General features: G+C 41.1%; 1 protein-coding gene across 13 annotated transcripts in view; it reads right to left on the bottom strand.

Moving 5' to 3' along the window:
* Positions 1 to 19,156, bottom strand: part of LOC109421864 (putative uncharacterized protein DDB_G0282133) — a 539,561-nt gene that overhangs the window by 249,806 nt on the left and 270,599 nt on the right. For 11 of the 13 annotated variants that reach the window (XM_062845548.1, XM_062845556.1, XM_062845557.1 and 8 more), the window contains one exon: positions 9,198 to 9,380. In XM_062845548.1, the coding sequence (XP_062701532.1) occupies positions 9,198 to 9,380 (183 nt within the window). Of the gene's footprint in view, positions 1 to 9,197; positions 9,381 to 9,490; positions 9,661 to 19,156 lie in introns of those variants that run through there. The other 2 variants (XM_062845561.1, XM_062845555.1) reach the window with 2 other exon arrangements.

Below are 19,156 nucleotides of genomic sequence, written 5' to 3'. Positions count from 1 at the left end.
AAAAAAAAACCATGACAAAGAGAACAAAACTGCCGAAAATACGTAAGTTCCCCTGCTCTTCAAAAATCTTTCAAGATTTCTGAGCGTAATTCCTGGAACTTCTTACAAAGTAACTTCCTGGCTTTCCGCAAGATACTTTCACGAGATATCTGTTTGAGTACGTCCCGATATTACTTTCAAAAGTTTTCCGATATACTTCCAGAGATTCTCGCTGGATCCCTCCTGAAGATCCATCCAAAACTATTCAAAGTTTCTTCAAGAATGTTATTGAGCCTCGTAGCCATGCGGTTAGAGTGCGGATGGATGAGGGTTCGATTCCCACTCCGAGCGATGACATTTTTCACGAGAATAGCTTCATATCCCTAGCCACTCCGTGTTAAGTATCGTTCAATCGATACAGCCGACGGCTGAAGCCAGTGTCCGCGTCTTTTTAGTGGTTTTCCGGGATAGCTATCCAATAGTTTATATCGGGATTTTTACCGATAGTTTTCAGATATTTCTCTTGTTTTCCTCGCGGAACTTCGTCCGCAGCTGCTTTCAGGATTCCTCCATGAGGTATTCAGAATTCCTCCTTAAATGTCCTTAATATTTCTTCTCGGGATTACTATTACCTAGAACTTTTTTCGAGATGTCTCATTTTATCTCCGGTTTCTCCTGAAGTTCCTGTCGAGATTTCTTCAATAACACTTTGCGGAGTTTTTCGCAAGATTTTGTTTGAATTCCCTCGAATATTTCTCCAGGAACTTCCTATAAGGTATTTCGTAAGTTATCTCTGGAGAGATTCTGAGGAAAACTCGTAGAAGAATCCCTGCAACAATTTGCAGAGAAATCCCTAAAGCAGTATCCAGAATCTCGGGATAATTTCTGGTAAAGATTCCTGGAAGAAATTTGGGAATAATGCAGAGAATATCTGTAATAAAAAATCTCAGGTGGAGCACTGCCAGAAATCTGGTACAGCTACAAGGAACAGCCTGGCTCTGAAAGAATGCAAGAGAAGAATTCAATGAGAAATATCAGCAATAACTCCTGTGGAAATCCCAGAAGGCACTCTGGAAAAAAAAAAATCTTAGGAGAAAGTCCTAGGTAAAATCAGAAAAACTCTGAGAAGCATCTCATGACCTACATCGGAAGGAATCTTCTGTGAGAAGTTCCAGGAGATACTCCGAGAAAAATCTCTGGTAAAACATCAAAATAAACCTCGCGGAAACTTAAAAAAAGAACATCTCGAAGAAAGCCCAAAGCAATTGTTTGAAGATATCACAGGAAAAAAAATGAAAGAAATCTCTAGAGGAACTCTTGCAGTAAATTCGTGAAAACTCCTACAGAAACCATTGGAGAAACTTTAGTAGAAACCCCAGGAATAACTCCTTTAGCAACTCTGAAAGAAATTCTGGGAAGATTTTCTGGGGAAGTCCCAAGAGGAACACCGGAAGAAATCGTGTAAAATTTCCATGAGGAATTCCGAAAGAAATTCCACGATTTATACCGACAGAAATTCTTATAGAGTATTCGGTATAAACTCTGGTAGAAATCCTACGAAGATTTTTTTGAGCAAAACACTAGAGGAACTCCGGAAAGAAATAGCATCCTCTTGAAAAACTCCAGGAGAAATCGGTTGAAATTCAGGAATCCTGGAAGGAGTCCGGAAGTATACCTTTCCGGAAAAAAATCAAAATGGAATACCAAGAAAAATAGCATCAAAAATGCGGAAGGAATTTTACAAGAAATCCTGAGAGACATTCCAGGAGGTAATTCTAAAGATGTTCCAGCAACAAACCCTGACGGAATTTGTGGAAAAAATCCTTGTAGCGAAATTTCTATATGGATTTTTACTACCAGGATGTTATTTATTCATACGACCCAATGTTTTTTTTTATCGGAGTAAACTTTCCCTGAGTACTCAAGATATTCCCTGAGTATTCCAGGTTTTTCCCTGTTAAATAAAATTCCCTGAGGATTCCCGGTTTTCCAGGTTTTTCCAGGTAGTAGACACCCTGGTTTTGTATATCTGGGTTTTGGTGTATTTTAAAGCGTATTAACATTTTTTTAAATCATTGGAAAATTGATGTTTTAGTCACCTTCTAGAAGTCATTGTTTTTTTTTGTATTGAATCGCTTCAAATAACATATTTTTAATTTTCCCCATATCATTCTATCCTAGTTTTATAGTTTAAGGGAATCGAATACACTCTAAAATTATTTTCCTTAAAATTACACTAAAAATAAAATTTTGTATGAAAAAAAAATAAAAATAAAAATATTTTAATAATAACCATAAAATCTCAAAGTGTTTTCATCTCAAAAAATCCGTATTCCAAATAGGCTTCCAGGAAAAATATAAAGCTGTAGGGATGTTCAAAAATAAAAATAAGAAAAATCAAAAACTGAAATTAACGAAATCGAGAATTAAAAAGAATTATCTCCCAAAACATGTGTAAATCGATTTTAGATGACGAAAAATGATATTTACATCAAAATCAAAAATTTGGGTATTAGAGGGTTAAAGAAATTAATCATTTTCCTTATTATTTCGGCTACTTTGCACCCTATTGGTCTTGGTGTACTAGTTATGACTTATCCCATAAGGAATGCATGCAAATAGCGCGAAGTGAAACCGAAATAATAAAATGTGTCCATAACTGGTACAATATGTGAATTGCATTGGGTTGATTTTTGCAAAATTTTGATGACACAAAATCGCGTATTATCAAATGGTAGCAAATGTACCCAAATGAAACCCTGCAAAATAAAATTTAAAAAAAAAGAAATCGGGAAGCTAGTCCGCTCTCAACTTGAAGATTTGTTGGGAACTTTCCAGTATGGGGAAATAAATCTTTAAACTCTTGAAGAATAAGGCACTTTTAAGCACCACTTAAAATCCGCTCTCCCTCTGAAGATTTAGGGCATATATCGGTGAACAACTTTCTATTTGCACTTCAAATAAGGGCGTTATTAAATTTTGACACAATGGAATTAGAGAATTTAGAAAGGGAAAAAGGGAAATTTGCCAGGGCTTGTACACCGGATTGCCGTCAATCGAATCGATTCATAGTGCCGAATGCTAATAGAAAATTAAGTTATTAACCTGCCTGAGTAAGCATGATTTAAGTACTTTTACTGGACTAATTACAGGTCACTGTGGTTGTAAATCTTACCTCAAAACAATTGGGAGAGAGGAAGATGATAAGTGCCGTTTTGCAAATAAGAGAGCGAATGCTCTGAGCATTTACTGTGTGAATGTGCTACGCTTTATCATAAACGCTGCCAATACCTTGATAAGGGCCTGTTGGCGCCGTGGAAAATATGGGTTTGTAATCCCAAATGAGTGTTGAATTTCATCAGAAATATAGTACCTGATTGGGACACACACCAACTACTGGGAGGATATATATGGTCGCAGTGGTATCATGTCCCCAACACTAGAAAAAAAATCGACAAAATGAACATTTCATATGGATGATTTCTTACTTCTATAATTGGCATCACTTGTTAGCTTGTTCATGGGCTATCCAGTGATGGTCCAAGTATTTAGAAATTTATTCGTTAGGCTAGTAGGAAATTTGACCGATAGAGCCGCTATACAGAAGCTATACTCAAAAGTTATCACATGTGATATCTCAATCTAATTTGTTTGGAATGATGGTGTTTTCGGCGAAGATGTTCAGATGATCACGAATAAGAATTTTTTATTCTTTTTTTTTTTCGTTTTCGTTTACCTTAACTTCGGGATTAATCCTTGATGTGGTACCGGCGGAATAATTAATCCAATTAAGTGTTTGAAAAGTGCGAGACATTCAGTTTTTGGAAGTGGAAGATCTGTGATGGTGAAGAATAAACCCCTGTCTAGTGATAAGCGATACGACCAACACCAGTCAAACCGCCACGCTTTTTGGTCGTTACTCCCAGCATGTTGACTGTGTGGACAACGCCTGGAATCCGGGATGCCGAGTTGATTGTGTGGAGGACCGATGGCATCAAACTGCTGCTATTTCCACTTTGCACCTTCCGACTGGGTGACAGGATGGACGGGATTGTGCTAATTCTGTTGATGGAACTGGATACGTCTGAGAAGAGGAGTCTAACCTAGCGTCCAACATTTCCTGACAATCCGGTGAGATCTTTCCTTGCAGCATTGTTTCTGTATTTTTTTTTAAATATTGAAGTTAATTCCTAAATGATCCAGTCGCATAACTTAATCATACTCAATTACAGACCCATACCAAAACCCCAACTCCTTTCTATTTACGAGAGCGTCGGTGAGTCGCTGGCATCTCGATAAATAGATATCATCCTATCCCTACTATCCCTTCCAATCCACATAACGTGTTTCTTCTCGTTTCAGAGAGCGAGCAATGGCGCTTAAGCCTAGGCTTGTTAGCCAGGACACAGTGTAAATGCCTGTGCCCCATCCCGGAATCAAAAAGGCCCATGGAGTGACAAAATTTCTTAGCTATGTCACTCCCAACGTTTCACTAAAACACTTTCACTCCAACACATCTACATGAATTACTCAAATACACTTACACAATCTGAATCTTGTCGCATCACTCGCTTATAGTGATTCCCATATCACCCCATTCCAAATATCCAACTCCTTGACACCTATGGGGGGTCGGTGAGTCGCTGACCTCTTGTGAAGTAGGTGTCATATCATCACATCCTTTCCTATCCTCGTAACGGAGAAGATGGGCGTGGCCAGCAATGAAGGTTTTCATGTATTTTTTACTTCAACCTCTGATTGGATTGCTGTTCCTTCCCAAATAGCATTCCATAAGCAATTGGAATAGGAGTATTAAAGTTTAAACATGACAACTTTCAGTATGCAATCTACGAATTACTCCGTTACCACGCAACGCAACGCAACGCAACGCAAGATGTTCAGATGATCACGAATAATCTGGTGATTTGCCAATTAGCGATTTCGCCGCAAGGTGGTACTATTTGTCAAGTAAAGATGTAAGTTTCAATATCTCTGGGTCCAAACATATCTACGATATAAAAGTTTAGTCTTCGGTAAAATTATTCAGAAGGCCAAACACAATCTGGTGATTCACAAATTAGTTGGTGATTTTGCCAACAGGTAACGGTAGTTTTCATGTTAAGTTTGAATCTTTAACATCTCGGGATCCATAGCAGATAGAAAAATATCGTCTTCGAAAGGACAAAAACAGTCTTGTCTGGGCTGGGCGGCGCAGGTTAAAGTGTTCAACTTCAATGACTCGGGATCCAAAGCAGATATAGAAGTGTCGTCTTGGGAAAACGTGTTCAGAAGTATAAGAACAATTTACTATATGGTGATTTACTTATTAGTTGGTGGATTTGCCACTAGGTGGCACTAGTTGTCGTTTGAAGTTTTAAATTTCAATATCTCGGGATCCATAGCGAATAGAAAAGTGTTGTCTTCGGGAAAGTTGTTCAGAAGGGTAAGATCAACCTGGTGATTCACCAATTAGCTGGTGATTTCGCTACTAGATGATAGATATAAATGTGTCTAGGCCCACGCGAAATTCTCGAAAACTATGAATTTGTTGTTCTTTTCATTCACGCCTTACGGAGCCCTGATTACAATATAGTTGTGTAGCAAAGCTCAACGGTTTACAATCTGGGTTTACGGACCACAAGAATTGCGCAAGAACCAAAAATGGTAGGAAAAAGTGCACATGTTTTTGGGATAGCTCATCTCAAGGAGTATCTTCTATGTGTTGCAAATATCAATGGTTTTCATTTTATGGTCACGGGCCACTAGAAGTTCTCAAGAACCGAAAGTGTGAGAACTTCATTTATTTTTCAAGACTTTCAAGACATCTCAGGTGGTATCAGAGGTTCTCAGGGTGTCCCAAATAGACCTGTGCGTCGACTATATTTTGCTTGGCGGCGGTGTGAGGGCCAATTAAGGCCCTGAAAGAATTTTAGCGGGAACCCCAAAAGGAATTGGAGAAGGAATCCCCGAACGATCCTCAAAAGTATTATTACAGAAGAAGTCACCAAAGGAATTGCAGGAAGAATCATTGAAAGATATCTAAAAGGAATCTTTGAAGGATTTTGAAAAGGAATTTCCGAAGGATTTCCAGGAAGAATCACTAAAGGGATCTCCGAAAAGACTCCAGCAGGAATTTTCAAAGAAATTTCAGCCGGAATCCTCAAAGGAATCCCAGCAGGAATTCGAGCAGGAATCTTCAAAGCAATTCGAAGAGAAATCCCCGATGGATTTCCAGGAGAAAACCCTGAAGAATTTCTCAGAAGAATCAGCAAAAGTATCCACGAAAGAATTTCAGCAGTAATCTCTGAGACAAAAAATCCAGCAGGAATCTCCGAATGAATTACGGCAGAAATTCCCAAAGGAATTCGAAAAGGAATCATTGAAAGTTTTCCAAGAAGAATCCCCGAAAGATTTTTAGGAGGAAATTCCTGAAGCATTTGCAAGAGGAATATCCGAAGGATTTCCAGGAGGAATCCCCGAAGAATTTCTAGGCAGTATTTTCAAGGGATTTTCATTAGGAATCCCCGAAGGTTTTTCTAGGAGGAATCCTTGAAAGAATTCCTGAAAGGATTCCAGAAAAAACATCCTGAAGGATACCCTGAAAGAAATCCTGGAGGAATTCTTGTAGGAACTCCGGTGGCAGAATCTAATAAGCAGGCATCCCTGAATCCACCTGGAAAAATCTTCGTTAAAGCTCCTGGTATTATAATTTTTGACCATCCTGTGTACCGTAGTGCAACGTAGAAGGTGTGCCGAGAATTGAAATTAGGTTATGCCCGAAACCGACGTGGACTAGAAGGAATCAGAATTCAAGGGACAGTAATTCAATTTTATGGTGGTATCACATTTCCCGGAATGCCACTTCCCGGAATGCCATTTCCCGGAGTGATATTTCCCGGAATGACATTTCCCGGAATGACACATTTCCCGGAATGATAATTTTCCCGGAATGCCACTTCCCGGAATTCCATTTGTCGGAGTGACATTTCCCGGAAATATTGATCATGCGAGAGAAAGTTGGAAACTTCGGAAGTCAAAACTTCGGCGAAGTTCAGCGTCGGCATCCAAATTTGGGGTTCGCCGACGCATAAGAATTTCCTGTGTCGGCGACGCTTCAATTAGAATGCCGACGTTTTTACTTCGGCGAACTTTTGTTGGGGATAATTGATTTCACATATCGACTTCGGTCTAAAATAAATCAATATGTACAATACTAATTTCACGAAATGAGGTATCAAGTCATTAGGGAGCTAGCGTGCTAGGTTATTGAATTGAATGGCTTAAATTCTAAGGACGGACATTGGGCAGCCTAGTCGAATAGTTTGAGTTTGATATGTGCTCGAGGTATGGGCACCTTGAAAGAACAGCCTATTTTCAAAAGAAGGAAAATTCTCTGATGGGAGAGTTTGTGATGTGGTCAATATTACAGTATCATAGCATCCTAATTAAATGAATTGCTAATGTTGTATACATATATTTCGAAAGAACAGCATATTTTTAAAAGAAGGAAAAATCTCTGATGAGAGAGTTAGTTAACTCGGCTGCTATACTGTACTATTGGCGGCCACTCTACTTACTTTCCCATCAGAGATTTTTCCTTCTTTTAAAAATAGGCTGTTCTTTCGAGGTGTATGCTGCCTATAATCGCATTACTGTCCCATATGAATAGGAAACCCAGCAAATATGGGACTGATATGCGATCATAGGCAGTATGTGTTTTATAATAATACCATTCCATTAGGCTGCCCAGTGCCCGTCCTTTTAAAGCTGTGGTAGTTTGCTTCAAAATGAAGTACAGGCTGATAGGTTGGTTGCATTTGTTGTTTTTTTGGTATGTACTTTGCTATGGTGGATGAGAAGGTCTAAGGGCTTTCGACTAAAACACCAAGTAAAACACCTTCGATTTATCGCAGACAACCGGCTGGTTGGTCCGATGAGAGCACGACATACGAAGTCCTTCACGGACAACCGCATGGTTGGTCCAATGAGGACATGCCGATCAAATTCCCTCGCGGACAACCATGAGGGCACGATAAAATCAAATTCCATCATTCTATATATTAAAGGCTTGATAAAAAGCTCTTCCAATTTTAAAGAAAAGGAGATGTGGTATTTTTGTGCTAATTAAGGCTGATGATTATGATTGAATTCATTACCAGTTCAACTGCCAAGAAGATAACACGCAACCCACCAAAAAAGTCATTCGACCTGTAATATCCTATTCGGCCTATTGACACTTTCGTTCTGAAGTAGCATACTTCAGCCTCAATCCAGTATCATTCCGGGAAATGTCACTCCGGGAAATGGCATTCCGCGAAATGTGTCATTCCGGGAAATGGCATTCCGGATAATGTGTCATTCCGGGAAATGTCACTCCGGGAAATGGCATTCAGGGAAATGTGTCATTCCTGGAGATGGCATTCCGGGAAATGTGATACCACCAATTTTATTATTTTAAGAAAATTGTGATTCTTTTACAATTCTTTTTAACATGATATGGAAGCTTGTTTATAAATAAATCATTAATACCAAGTTGATACCTTTGGGCATAGGTGAGGAGCAAGAATATACTCGATCATTATTGGTCGGTGTTCAGTTAAGCGGGAATAGGATAAAAACCTTAGATTACATCATGTGCGGTAATATTTAACTAGAAATCTTTTCGACACTTAATAATATACATTTGAACGGTTTGTTGAAGATGCCATCTCCAACTTGTCGCTTTATTGCCTTACATAGATGTTCAAAACCAGCGATTATTATTCAGACAGCAGCGGTCCATCCGAGATAGCTAATGATCGAAGGCCATTGCGAAAGATTGATGATTGAATCGATGATCTTTGTGGTCATCGGTCCCAGAGATATTGAACACCAAAGAGTTTCCCTTTCTGATTTCTTTTTGTTCGTTTATTTTTACAACACATTTCAGCTCGTACAATAACCAACTATCAGACAGACACCACAGCACCTTGAACTGCTCGGATTAGTAAGACCTGAAAAATGGTCATGCAAGCTGCTGCAGGAATGTGTAACACGAGAGATGTTTGTTGATTTAAGCCCACCCGAATGAAGTCTGTTGCTTTTGGGTGAAATTATCCGGCGGTACTAATTATAGGGGGGCTCGGAACAAACTTGCGATGCATATGCGATTCAAGGTTCCCACCAGCTCTTGGCTAGGGGCAAACATTCAACGACTAAACGATAGTGAAATCACTTACCTGATGTCGGGCGCCGCTTCCACCAGAAGTCGTACACAGTCGAGGCAACCGCGGGCGGCCGCGTAGTGGAGCGCCAGGGCTCCACCCGCCGGCCGTTCCATCGGCGGCATCATCTGTGCATGGGACGAGTCCAGATGTGACAGGTATCTGGACTCGTTATACCCGGAGCACCCCACTGTCACCCTGGAACGATAGAGAGAAAGGAAATGGAGCCGTTAGGACAGTTGAATTGACTACACTCAATGCTTATTGCAATAGTGATTTCTCGCGGAAACGTTGATGAAGATACATACATGCCGTTGAATGATCGAAAAATTCAACAAAATCTTACTTCCGTTACTTCGTATCAATTTGAACAAGTCTTGCTCGAAAATATGTTGACATTTTCTTGTACATTGCTTTGTCACATCCTATCCTAGTTTACTGCCTACTGCGTTTTTTACAAGCAGTTTATTGAACTTGCGTGGAACCGCCACACTGCTCAAACTTGAGTTCTTTTGGCACAATTTTTGTGCGGCTTCGTGGTTGTGCGGCTAGTGTCACCAAGCACGTATTCGCATCGTTCTTAGGAGCGCGGGTTCGATTCCCGCCGCAGCTGTCAGGAAAGTTTTCGGCTGTGTCCGTTGTCTAGTGTCGTGCTTCCTTTAACCCTTTGAAGCCTGATTTTTTCATGCGTTATTATGGAGTTTTTTCTAGGTACGTTTTTTGTAGTTTTGGTGGTCAATAGCATAAAAACTATAGAATATTACGCAGATTTTTTTTTATATCCTTGGTCATCTAAACTATTAGTGAGTTTAGATCCTGTGTAACGATAACTTCTTTCATTAAAAGCTACGATTTGCAATCTATCATGTCCAGTAAGTCTTCTGAAAATTACAGTGGTTGTTTTTATCAACTAAGCGTCATAACAGTAAGAAAGCCCATAATACCCTAACAATATGAAACAACGTTTATTTTTCTCTAACTACTTTGGTGAGTACAGTGGATTATGTAACACTATTTACTATTTCACAAGTGTAGACCTGAAGCTATGGTCTGCGGAGTAGTGTTGTTGATCTGAAATATCTCAAATCTATCTTGTAATGACTCATGATATGCCAGGGGGGCTACAGATTACAGTTTAAATTCATAGTGAGAATAACTGCTGTTACTATCAAGAGCAAAACTTTTGGATACTTTGGACGACCTTCAATGTCCCGAAGGTTCAAAATAATATATAATAGACTTCAGGTTGGTTCAGTCACCACGATTGATTATAAAACGTTACTCTGTATGTCAGATATAGCTGACTTTACGAGTGTAGATCTGAAGTTCTAAACTCAAAAATAGTTTGGCTAACCTGGAACATTTCCATAATGTCTCTAAATGACATTTGAGATTTCAAGAGCTTCACGAATCTCAGCAGATTATGTTATGCTATTATTTATGGTGAAAACACATAAAGTTTTTCTTGTATATTCGAATGACTTCATTGTAGAACAGTTTGGACGAACCTGAATGTCCCAAAGGTTTATAATAAAACAGTAGACTTCACATTGGCCCAGTAACCACGGATAAATATGCAACGTTACTCAGTATAGCAGATTTAGCAATTTTTACGAGTGTAGACATGAAGTCCTGAACTCCAAGGTTCTTCTTCTTTTTTATGGCTCTACGTCCCCACTGGGACTTGGCCTGCCTCTCTCCAACTTAGTGTTCTTTTGAGCACTTCCACAGTTATTAATTGGAGGGCTTTCTTTGCCAGCCATTGCATGAATTAGTATATTGTGAGGCAAGCACAATGATACACTATGCCCAGCCCACTAACCCGCCGTCTCCGGATTGGCGATCCATAGCCTTAACCACTAGGCTAACTGGAGACCCCAAGGTAGTTTGGCTGAATTGTAGTGTCTCTAAATAACATTTGAGATTTCAAGAGCTTTGCGGATCGCAGCAGATTATGCAATACTATTATTTATGGAGAAAACATAAAGTAATTCTTGTAGATTCAAAATACTTCATAATAGAACAGTTTTTACTACCCTGAATGTCCAAAAGGTGTATAATAAGCTAGTAGACTTCAGATTGCTCCAGTAGCTGCGGTTGATTATGTAACATTACTCAGTATAACAGATATAGCTACTGTTACGAGTGTAGACCTGAAGTTCTGAACTCCAAGGTAGTTTGGCTGATCTGGAATATCCCTATTCTTCATTACACCAACAAAGCTAGCCATGAAAATGTTTGACACTTCTCAGGTCATTTTGACAGACTACACACATGCACGAAAAAAACGGATCATATATTCTACTTTATTGATCTTGTTGCCATGTTGCATGATAAGGACGCTCATGTTACATCTGTCAAAATGATCTGAGAATTGTCAGCCATTTTGAGGCTAGGTTCGTTGGTGTAATGAAGAATAGTGTCCATAAATGACATTCTAGATGTCAAGAGTTTCATGGATCCCAGTAGGTTATGCAATGCTATCATTTGTGGCGAATAGGTATGTATAAAATTATTCTTGTAGATTTGAAGGAGTTCACTATAGGACAGTTTGGAACACCTGGAACTTGACAAAGGCTAAATGAATACATATAAACGTAACCCACATCCAACATCCAAGTTCAGCATTTAGAACAACTGGTATGTCAATTATTTCCAAATTTCATTGTGTTCAGGATGTTCTAGGTTATCAATGAAGTCCCAAATACAAATATTCCCATTTTTTTCCCTAATAGAGAACTTAATTTGCAACAACTTTGCCGAAGACAGTATTCTGTTTAATCGAGTGGGTGTATTTTCTACAGCCGTTTATATGTTGGGGTCATATATGACCCCTCCGGCTCCAAAGGGTTATAAAAGAGCGAATAGCTCACTGGAAACATTGAACGTGTTTTAAAAAAACTTATAGGTCGGCTCAATAAGATGCTGGAAAAATAGATGCTGGTAGATGCACCTTTGTTTGGTTTTGACAACATTGGTGGGGAGAGAGGGAAGTAGCTCCTGTACTTTCGTTTCGCGAAGTAGATGATGATTTTGCGGGTGCTATACCACCCGCGTTATACACAAATGAAAAAACCCGGCGGATGTTTGCTCTGGAAAAGGTGCTGGACCATTTAGATGCAACATTTTGTGTTATGGACTTACAAAAATTTCATCAGCTTGGGGAGTTAGAGAGTTTTGCCAGTTTTTCAAAAAGTACTCCCGAGATTCTTTCAGAATTTTTTTGGGGAATTTCTTAAAGAATATATTCTGACATTACTTCAGGAATTCCTTCATCGTCGATTGTCCTATAATACTTTCTTTTGTGTTTTTTTTTCTGATTTCGCGAACATATTCCTGGGAATTCTAGCAATTTTACCCGGGATTCCTATCGGAATTCCTCCAAGAGTTCTGTCGGGTATTGCCTTATGAATTATATCCGAGATTCCTTCAGAAACTCCTTTCAAATTCTGTCAGAGATTCTTCCCAGGAATTCTAATAGAGATACGTCCTGGAGTTCCTTTTGCGATTTTTTATGAGATCTTCCCAGGAATCCTTCAAGAACATCTTTCAGTATTCTTCCAAAAACTTCTTCGGGTTTTTTTTCTTGCAACTTCTTCCGAGATTCTTTCAGGAACTTTTTTTTCTGTAATAACGAGATTTTTAGCGCTAGGCTAGTTCATCTAGGGACCCACGCTTTACTTCTCTTCCGAAGACGGTACTTTTGCTAGTTTGTCGGGAGTGGGATTCGACCCCAGGTCCTCGGCGTGATAGTCACGTGCTTTAACCATCACACCAGATCCGCTCCACACTTTCAGGAACTACTTCAACGATTGCTTCAAGAATTTCTTGCGGGATTCTTGCGGTAATTCCACCGGGAACTTCTTACGGGATTCTTTTGGGAACTCATTTTGAGAACTCCTACTCGAAAGCTCCTTCCGAGTACTCCTTTCGAGATTCTTTTTGGGATTCCTCTTGAAGCTTATTCCGGGAAGTAGAGGGTACTCGGAATTAATTTCTAGAGAAAATTCGGAAGGAATTTTAAAAAATCCAGGTACATACTCCTGACACAATCTAAGAAGGTATTCTTCAAGCAACGCAGGAAAACAAATCTGGAAGATTCTCTTTAGTACTTTCTGGAGGAATATTGACAAAAGCTCTTGAAGGAATCCCAGACGGTACCTCCTTAGGAATTTCAAAAGCATTTCCTGGGAGAAAAGCAGAGCGAACTTAAAAAAAAACACTGACGCCGTCTTCAGCCAGAGGCTGTACAGACTGAACGAAACTTAACACTAGACAACGGACACGACACATATTACGAACACCAGTGGATACGAGGAAGAACATTTCTTGTAAAAAGTTTCATCGCTCGGAGCGGGAATCGAACCCTCACCCATGGTACGGTAATACTCTTGGTGAGGCTAACCGCACGACCACGAGGCACCACGAACTTCTGAAAGAATCCTAAATAAACCCCCGGAAGAATCTCATGGGAATCACTCAAGAAACTCCTGAAGTAGTCCTGGAACAAATTTGTGGAGAACCGCGAAAGATTCCTGTGGAATCACAGAAGGCCGGTTTCAGCATACAGAAGAAGATGGATACAAACAGGCCGCAGTTTCAACGCCCCGTGGAGTATCCAGGAGCGTCGTCGGTGTTGGCATGTACGAAAGTCCAATCCAGACCCTAAGTCACCACGCCCAGATAAGTCCCACCCATTGGCGGAGCCAGAAATTTCTTTTGTCTTACTCAATCTCCTAAACATACACGAGAAAGAGAATGATACAAGAGGAGGCAGCTTGCCTTCTCTTTCATCTTTGGGTTTTTCGAAACCCAAAAACCGTTACAGCAACCGAAAATGGAAGATTACGAACGGAAACGACTTTTAGCGCGACACAACCAACGGACGAGATTTAGAACTTGGAATGTTTTAACCCTAGCCCAGCAGGGTAAACTGGCACAACTAGCCAATGAGGCATTGAGGCATGAAGCTTGAGATCTTAGGACTGAGCGAAGTTCGCGCCGAACTTAAGAGAACATAGACTGGCGTCGGGCCAAATTTTGCTATACTCTGCACAGATAAAAATAATGAGATTTACACGTCATGTAAACTTAAACTTCAGTTTAGTCATGTAAACTTAGTGTTATGATGGTTTATATGAAATCATGTAAATTTGTGTTACATGTCATGTAAACACACAGTCATGCTGAATTACATGACATATAATGGAAGTTTACATGTCATTTTATGAATTTTACATGATATGCATTGTAAACTTCTGTGATATCCCACGCTCTAATCATGTGCATCATATGTCACAAAATTTTACACTCCTTTCTCGATCTGTCTGGCCTACGAGGTGAACACGCTCCTCGCCACCGTGGAGTTGGTTTCCTGCTCAGCGCTCACACCCCCGCTGCGCTGATGAAGTGGGAACCTTTTGATGAGAGGATAATTGTAGCCAGATTCAGAAAACGGGCTTACCATGATCCAATATTACGCGCCAACCGATGCTGAGAAAAGGTTTTTCGGATATCCCAGGTGGAAGCGTAGAAGATCAAGAACACCTTTATCGCGACACCGGCGAGAATAATTTGGATGAGCAACGCAGTGGAAAGCTGGAGAAAGCAATGAATTACAGATGATACCTGGAGGAAAATAGAGGAGCAAAGGAACGCCACAGCCGCGATAGAGCGAGCGAAAACACTAGGAGCCAAAGCCGTAGCCCGTCAGCGCTATACGGCTCTCGAGAAGGAAGTGAAACGTTCATGCAGACGGGACAAAAGAGCGTGGGCGGACTCCCTAGCCGACGAAGCCGCTAACATCGGCGACATCCTTCTCCTCTACGATGTTTATGTCCTCTTAGTGGGACTAAGATGAATGCTACGATGCCCGTGAAAGACACGTCTGGACAGTTACTGACCGACCCGGCTGACCAGTTGAAACGCTGGTTCGAGCACTTTGGAAACCTTTTTCAAGTTTCGGTCACCTCAGGGTTCGACGCATTAACCATGTCAACACCGAAGCTCCATCAGTGCAGGAGATAGAAACAGCCATCCGTAGCATGAAATCGAACAGAGCCCCGGGGTCGATCGTATATAAGCTGGGGTGCTCAAAGCTGACCCAGTAGTATCTGCAGAACTGCTGCATAAATTATTCTGTAACATTTGAGAAACGGCAACATTTCGACCGACTCGTTGCAAGGTGTCTCAGTAAACGTACACAAAAAGGATGACGTGACTGTGTGCGATGGGCTGCAAAAACGGTGAGTCGATAAGGAGAGCGTCCAATGTAGCTCTGGTCCTCACAAGTTCCTACCTCATGCTTTCACAGGTCAAGCGATGACAAAGACCCCCAGCTAAGGGTTGTGTTCTTAGCTGGTAGTGTTAGTTAGTTAGTTAGTTTTTATTTTTAACCAAAATTTAGAAAGATAGCTGGTAGTGTAGCCTGGGCACTGTTGTCCTTCTGACTTCAGCTAGGTTGAGGAGGTACGATCCGAGCGTCTGTTCAGCAAGGAAGTGCGGCTCAAACAGCGTCTGTTCTGGCATCCAGCGGCTGAGTAAGAAACGCTGCACCACGCCTAGCTAGATCCAAGGTGGTAGCCCCATCAGCGTGGTCGTCCCAGTGTTGGTTGGGACGTCAAACAGAACTGGCTCGATGGCCCTCCGGCGAGACAGGAGTGTTGGCGTATGCCCAATAAGCCACCCGTAAAAATCCCCATTGCGAATAACATAGGAGATAATACGACTCGATACAATCGGCAAAGACCCACGCGACGAAATAAGGACTACGATTGGAAACTTGGAACATGGAATTGCAAGTCACTAGGTTTCGCAGGATGTGACAGGATAATTTACGACGAACTACATCCCCGCGACTTCGACATCGTGGCATTGCAGGAACTTTGTTGGACTGGACAGAAAGTGTGGAAAAGCGGGCATCGAGCGGCTACCTTCTACCAAAGCTGTGGCACCACTAAAGAACTGGGAACAGGATTTATAGTGTTGGGCAAGATGCGACAACGCAAGGTTGTGCATGTTGAGTGTTAAGGGTAGTTTCTTCAACTACAGCATCATCAACGTCCACTGCCCACACGAAGGGAGACCCGATGACGAGAAAGAAGCGTTCTACGCGCAGTTAGAGCAAACATACGATGGTTGCTCGCCGCGTGACGTGAAAATCGTTGTCGGCGACATGAACGCGCAGGTAGGAAGGGAGGAAATGTACAGACCGGTAATCGGGCGAAGCAGCCTGCACGCCGTATCGAATGATAACGGCCAGCGATGCGTACACTTTGCAGCCTCCCGTGGTATGGTAGTTCGAAGCACCTTCTTCCCCCGCAAAGATATCCACAAAGCCACCTGGAGATCACCCAGAACGGAAAACCAAATCGACCACGTTCTAATCGACGGTAAATTCTTTTCGGATATAACCAACGTCCGCACATACCGCAGTGCGAATATAGATTCGGATCACTACTTAGTCGCTGTATGTATGCGCTCAAAACTTTCGACAGTTATCACCACGCGTCGAAGTCGAACGCTGCGGCTCAACATCGAGCAACTTCGTAACGGAGAAGTGGCTCAAGACTACGTGCAGCAGTTAGCAGTGGCCCTACCAACGGAAGAGCAACTTGGCGCAGCTACACTTGAAGATGGCTGGAGGGATATCCGATCCGCCATAGGTAGTATCCCAAGTAACAATTTAAGTTTTATAAAACTCTGCAAGAGTGCCATAAATCGTGATCAATAAAACCGGAGTCAAAGCATTTTAACCTCCAAACTATCTATCAAAACCTCTTGGAGACTAGAGTATGTCTAGTTGGCCCAACCATCTCAAGGTTATGAAGAGATTATTAATGCTGCCCCAGGGATGCCGTTTGGCATTTATGATTGTCGTCTCTATGCCACTTTTTCTAGACAAATGCTGTTTCCACTACAACTATCCTTTATCAATGCATAGTTGAATTTGTGCAGTTTGTCAATTTTGATAGATTTATTTCAACCAAAACACAAGATTGAAAACAGAATCGAGAGCTGTAATTTCCTGATTTTTTTTAATGTGAAATATCCCTCTTATAGAGGGGAGATTTATAGTGCCGTGTGAAATTTACTGCGGAATACGTAAAAAAGGCGTATATTTGCAATGCCCCTTCAGAAAGTGACATATTTAAAGCTATTTTGAAAAACACAAAAAATAACAAGTTGATGATTTTTGCAGGTGGTGCTATTTTCGTTCACTTTTTATGATCCGAACAACATTGCATCATGTTCTAAATCAGGTCATTTCTCTTTTATGGCAGAAAAATCGAGAATAATACAATTGAAAATTCGCACAAATTCTTGAAAAGAGAAAAATAAACATGGCGGAGCCCGTAAGTAACAGTTTCAGTGATCAATGCTGTTCGGCCTTCATAAAATTTGAAAAAAGAGCACTTTGCTTCAATATGAAATTTATGAATGCCGAACAGCATTTATCAATGCCGATTGATTACCGTTTTGCCATTTTTCAGTTTTTATGGTAGTCAAACGGCAACCATCAAAATTTGACAGCTGAAGCGTGATGTAAAATAGAATTCATCCTGAAATCAGTCAGAATGGCGATTTTTTCTTAATTTACCACTTTAAATCGACTTGCTTACTGATAAAATTGCTAAGTGTATTGTGAATTGCCAAGCAATAAATCGGAGTGTCGTTTTATAACGGTTCAAAATTGTGAGTAGTCAGTGAGTTTGGGAAGAGCTATCAAGCGAAATTATAGGTTTAAACGTAGCTTTTGTGATAACCAAAAGTGTTAAAAGATGCTTTTGTCACAGCGTTGATAAAATCATACTATTGTGTATTTTAACACGGTTTAGAGCAAGTTTTGAAAGCCGTAATAAACTTGTCATGAAAATCAAAAAATAATGGCTATTCAGTTTGTCTAGAAAAGGTTACGAAAGTAGCTTGACATGAAATTTGTATTTTTTTAGCTTAAGCATTGTTAAATGTTTCATGTAAGCATTTTAGCATGCTCGTTACATCGATAAAACCATTATAAATTCTATCAAATGCTAAAATGCTGTCCAATTGTTACTTGGGATCTCGACTACAGCACTAGGCTTCGCGACTCCGAATCACAGAAACGACTGGTACGACGGCGAATGTGAACAGTTGAAAAACGAGAAGAATGCCACAAGCCGACATGTGCCGAGATAATCACGGGAATATTCTCACGAGTGAGCGTGAGGTGGTCGAGAGGTGGCGGCAGCATTACGATGAGCTCCTCAATGGCGACGTTGCAAGTATCGAAGGCGGCGTGGTAACAGATCTAGGAGTATGTGCACAGGACGAAAGACTTCCGGCCCCTGACCTCCAAGAGATTGAGGAGGAGGGTGGCCGGTTGAAAACAACAAAGCCGCTGAAGCAGATCAACTGCCAAGCGAGCTTCTAAAATACGGTGGAGAAGCACTGGTGAGAGCACTACACTGGGTCATTACCAAGATTTGGGAGGAGGAAGTATTACCGGAGGAATGGATGGAAGGTGTGTCCCATCTACAAAAAGGGCGACAAGTTGGATTGCGGGAACTACCGCGCGATCACACTACTGAGCGCTGCCTACAAGATACTCTCTCAAATTTTATGCCGCCGTCTATCACCGATTGCAAGAGAGTTCGTGGAGCAATATCAGGCTGGATTTATGGGTGAACGCGCTACAACGGACCAGATGTTCGCCATCCGCCAGGTGTTGCAGAAATGCCGCGAATAAAACGTGCCCACACATCACTTGCTCATCGATTTCAAATCGGCGTATGATACAATCGATCGAGAACAGCTATGGCAGATTATGCACGAATACGGATTCCTGGATGAACTGATACGATTGATCAAGGCGACGATGGATCGAGTGATGTGCGTAGTTCGAGTATCAGGGACACTCTCGAGTCCTTTCGAATCTCGTAGAGGGTTACGGCAAGGTGATGGTCTTTCGTGCTTGCTGTTCAACATTGCTTTAG

This window comes from Aedes albopictus, chromosome 1 (assembly GCF_035046485.1).
Source record: "Aedes albopictus strain Foshan chromosome 1, AalbF5, whole genome shotgun sequence".
Taxonomy (NCBI): Eukaryota; Metazoa; Arthropoda; class Insecta; order Diptera; family Culicidae; genus Aedes; species Aedes albopictus.
Note: the sequence above shows the minus strand (reverse complement) of the source record. Positions and strands in the feature narration are given on the sequence as shown.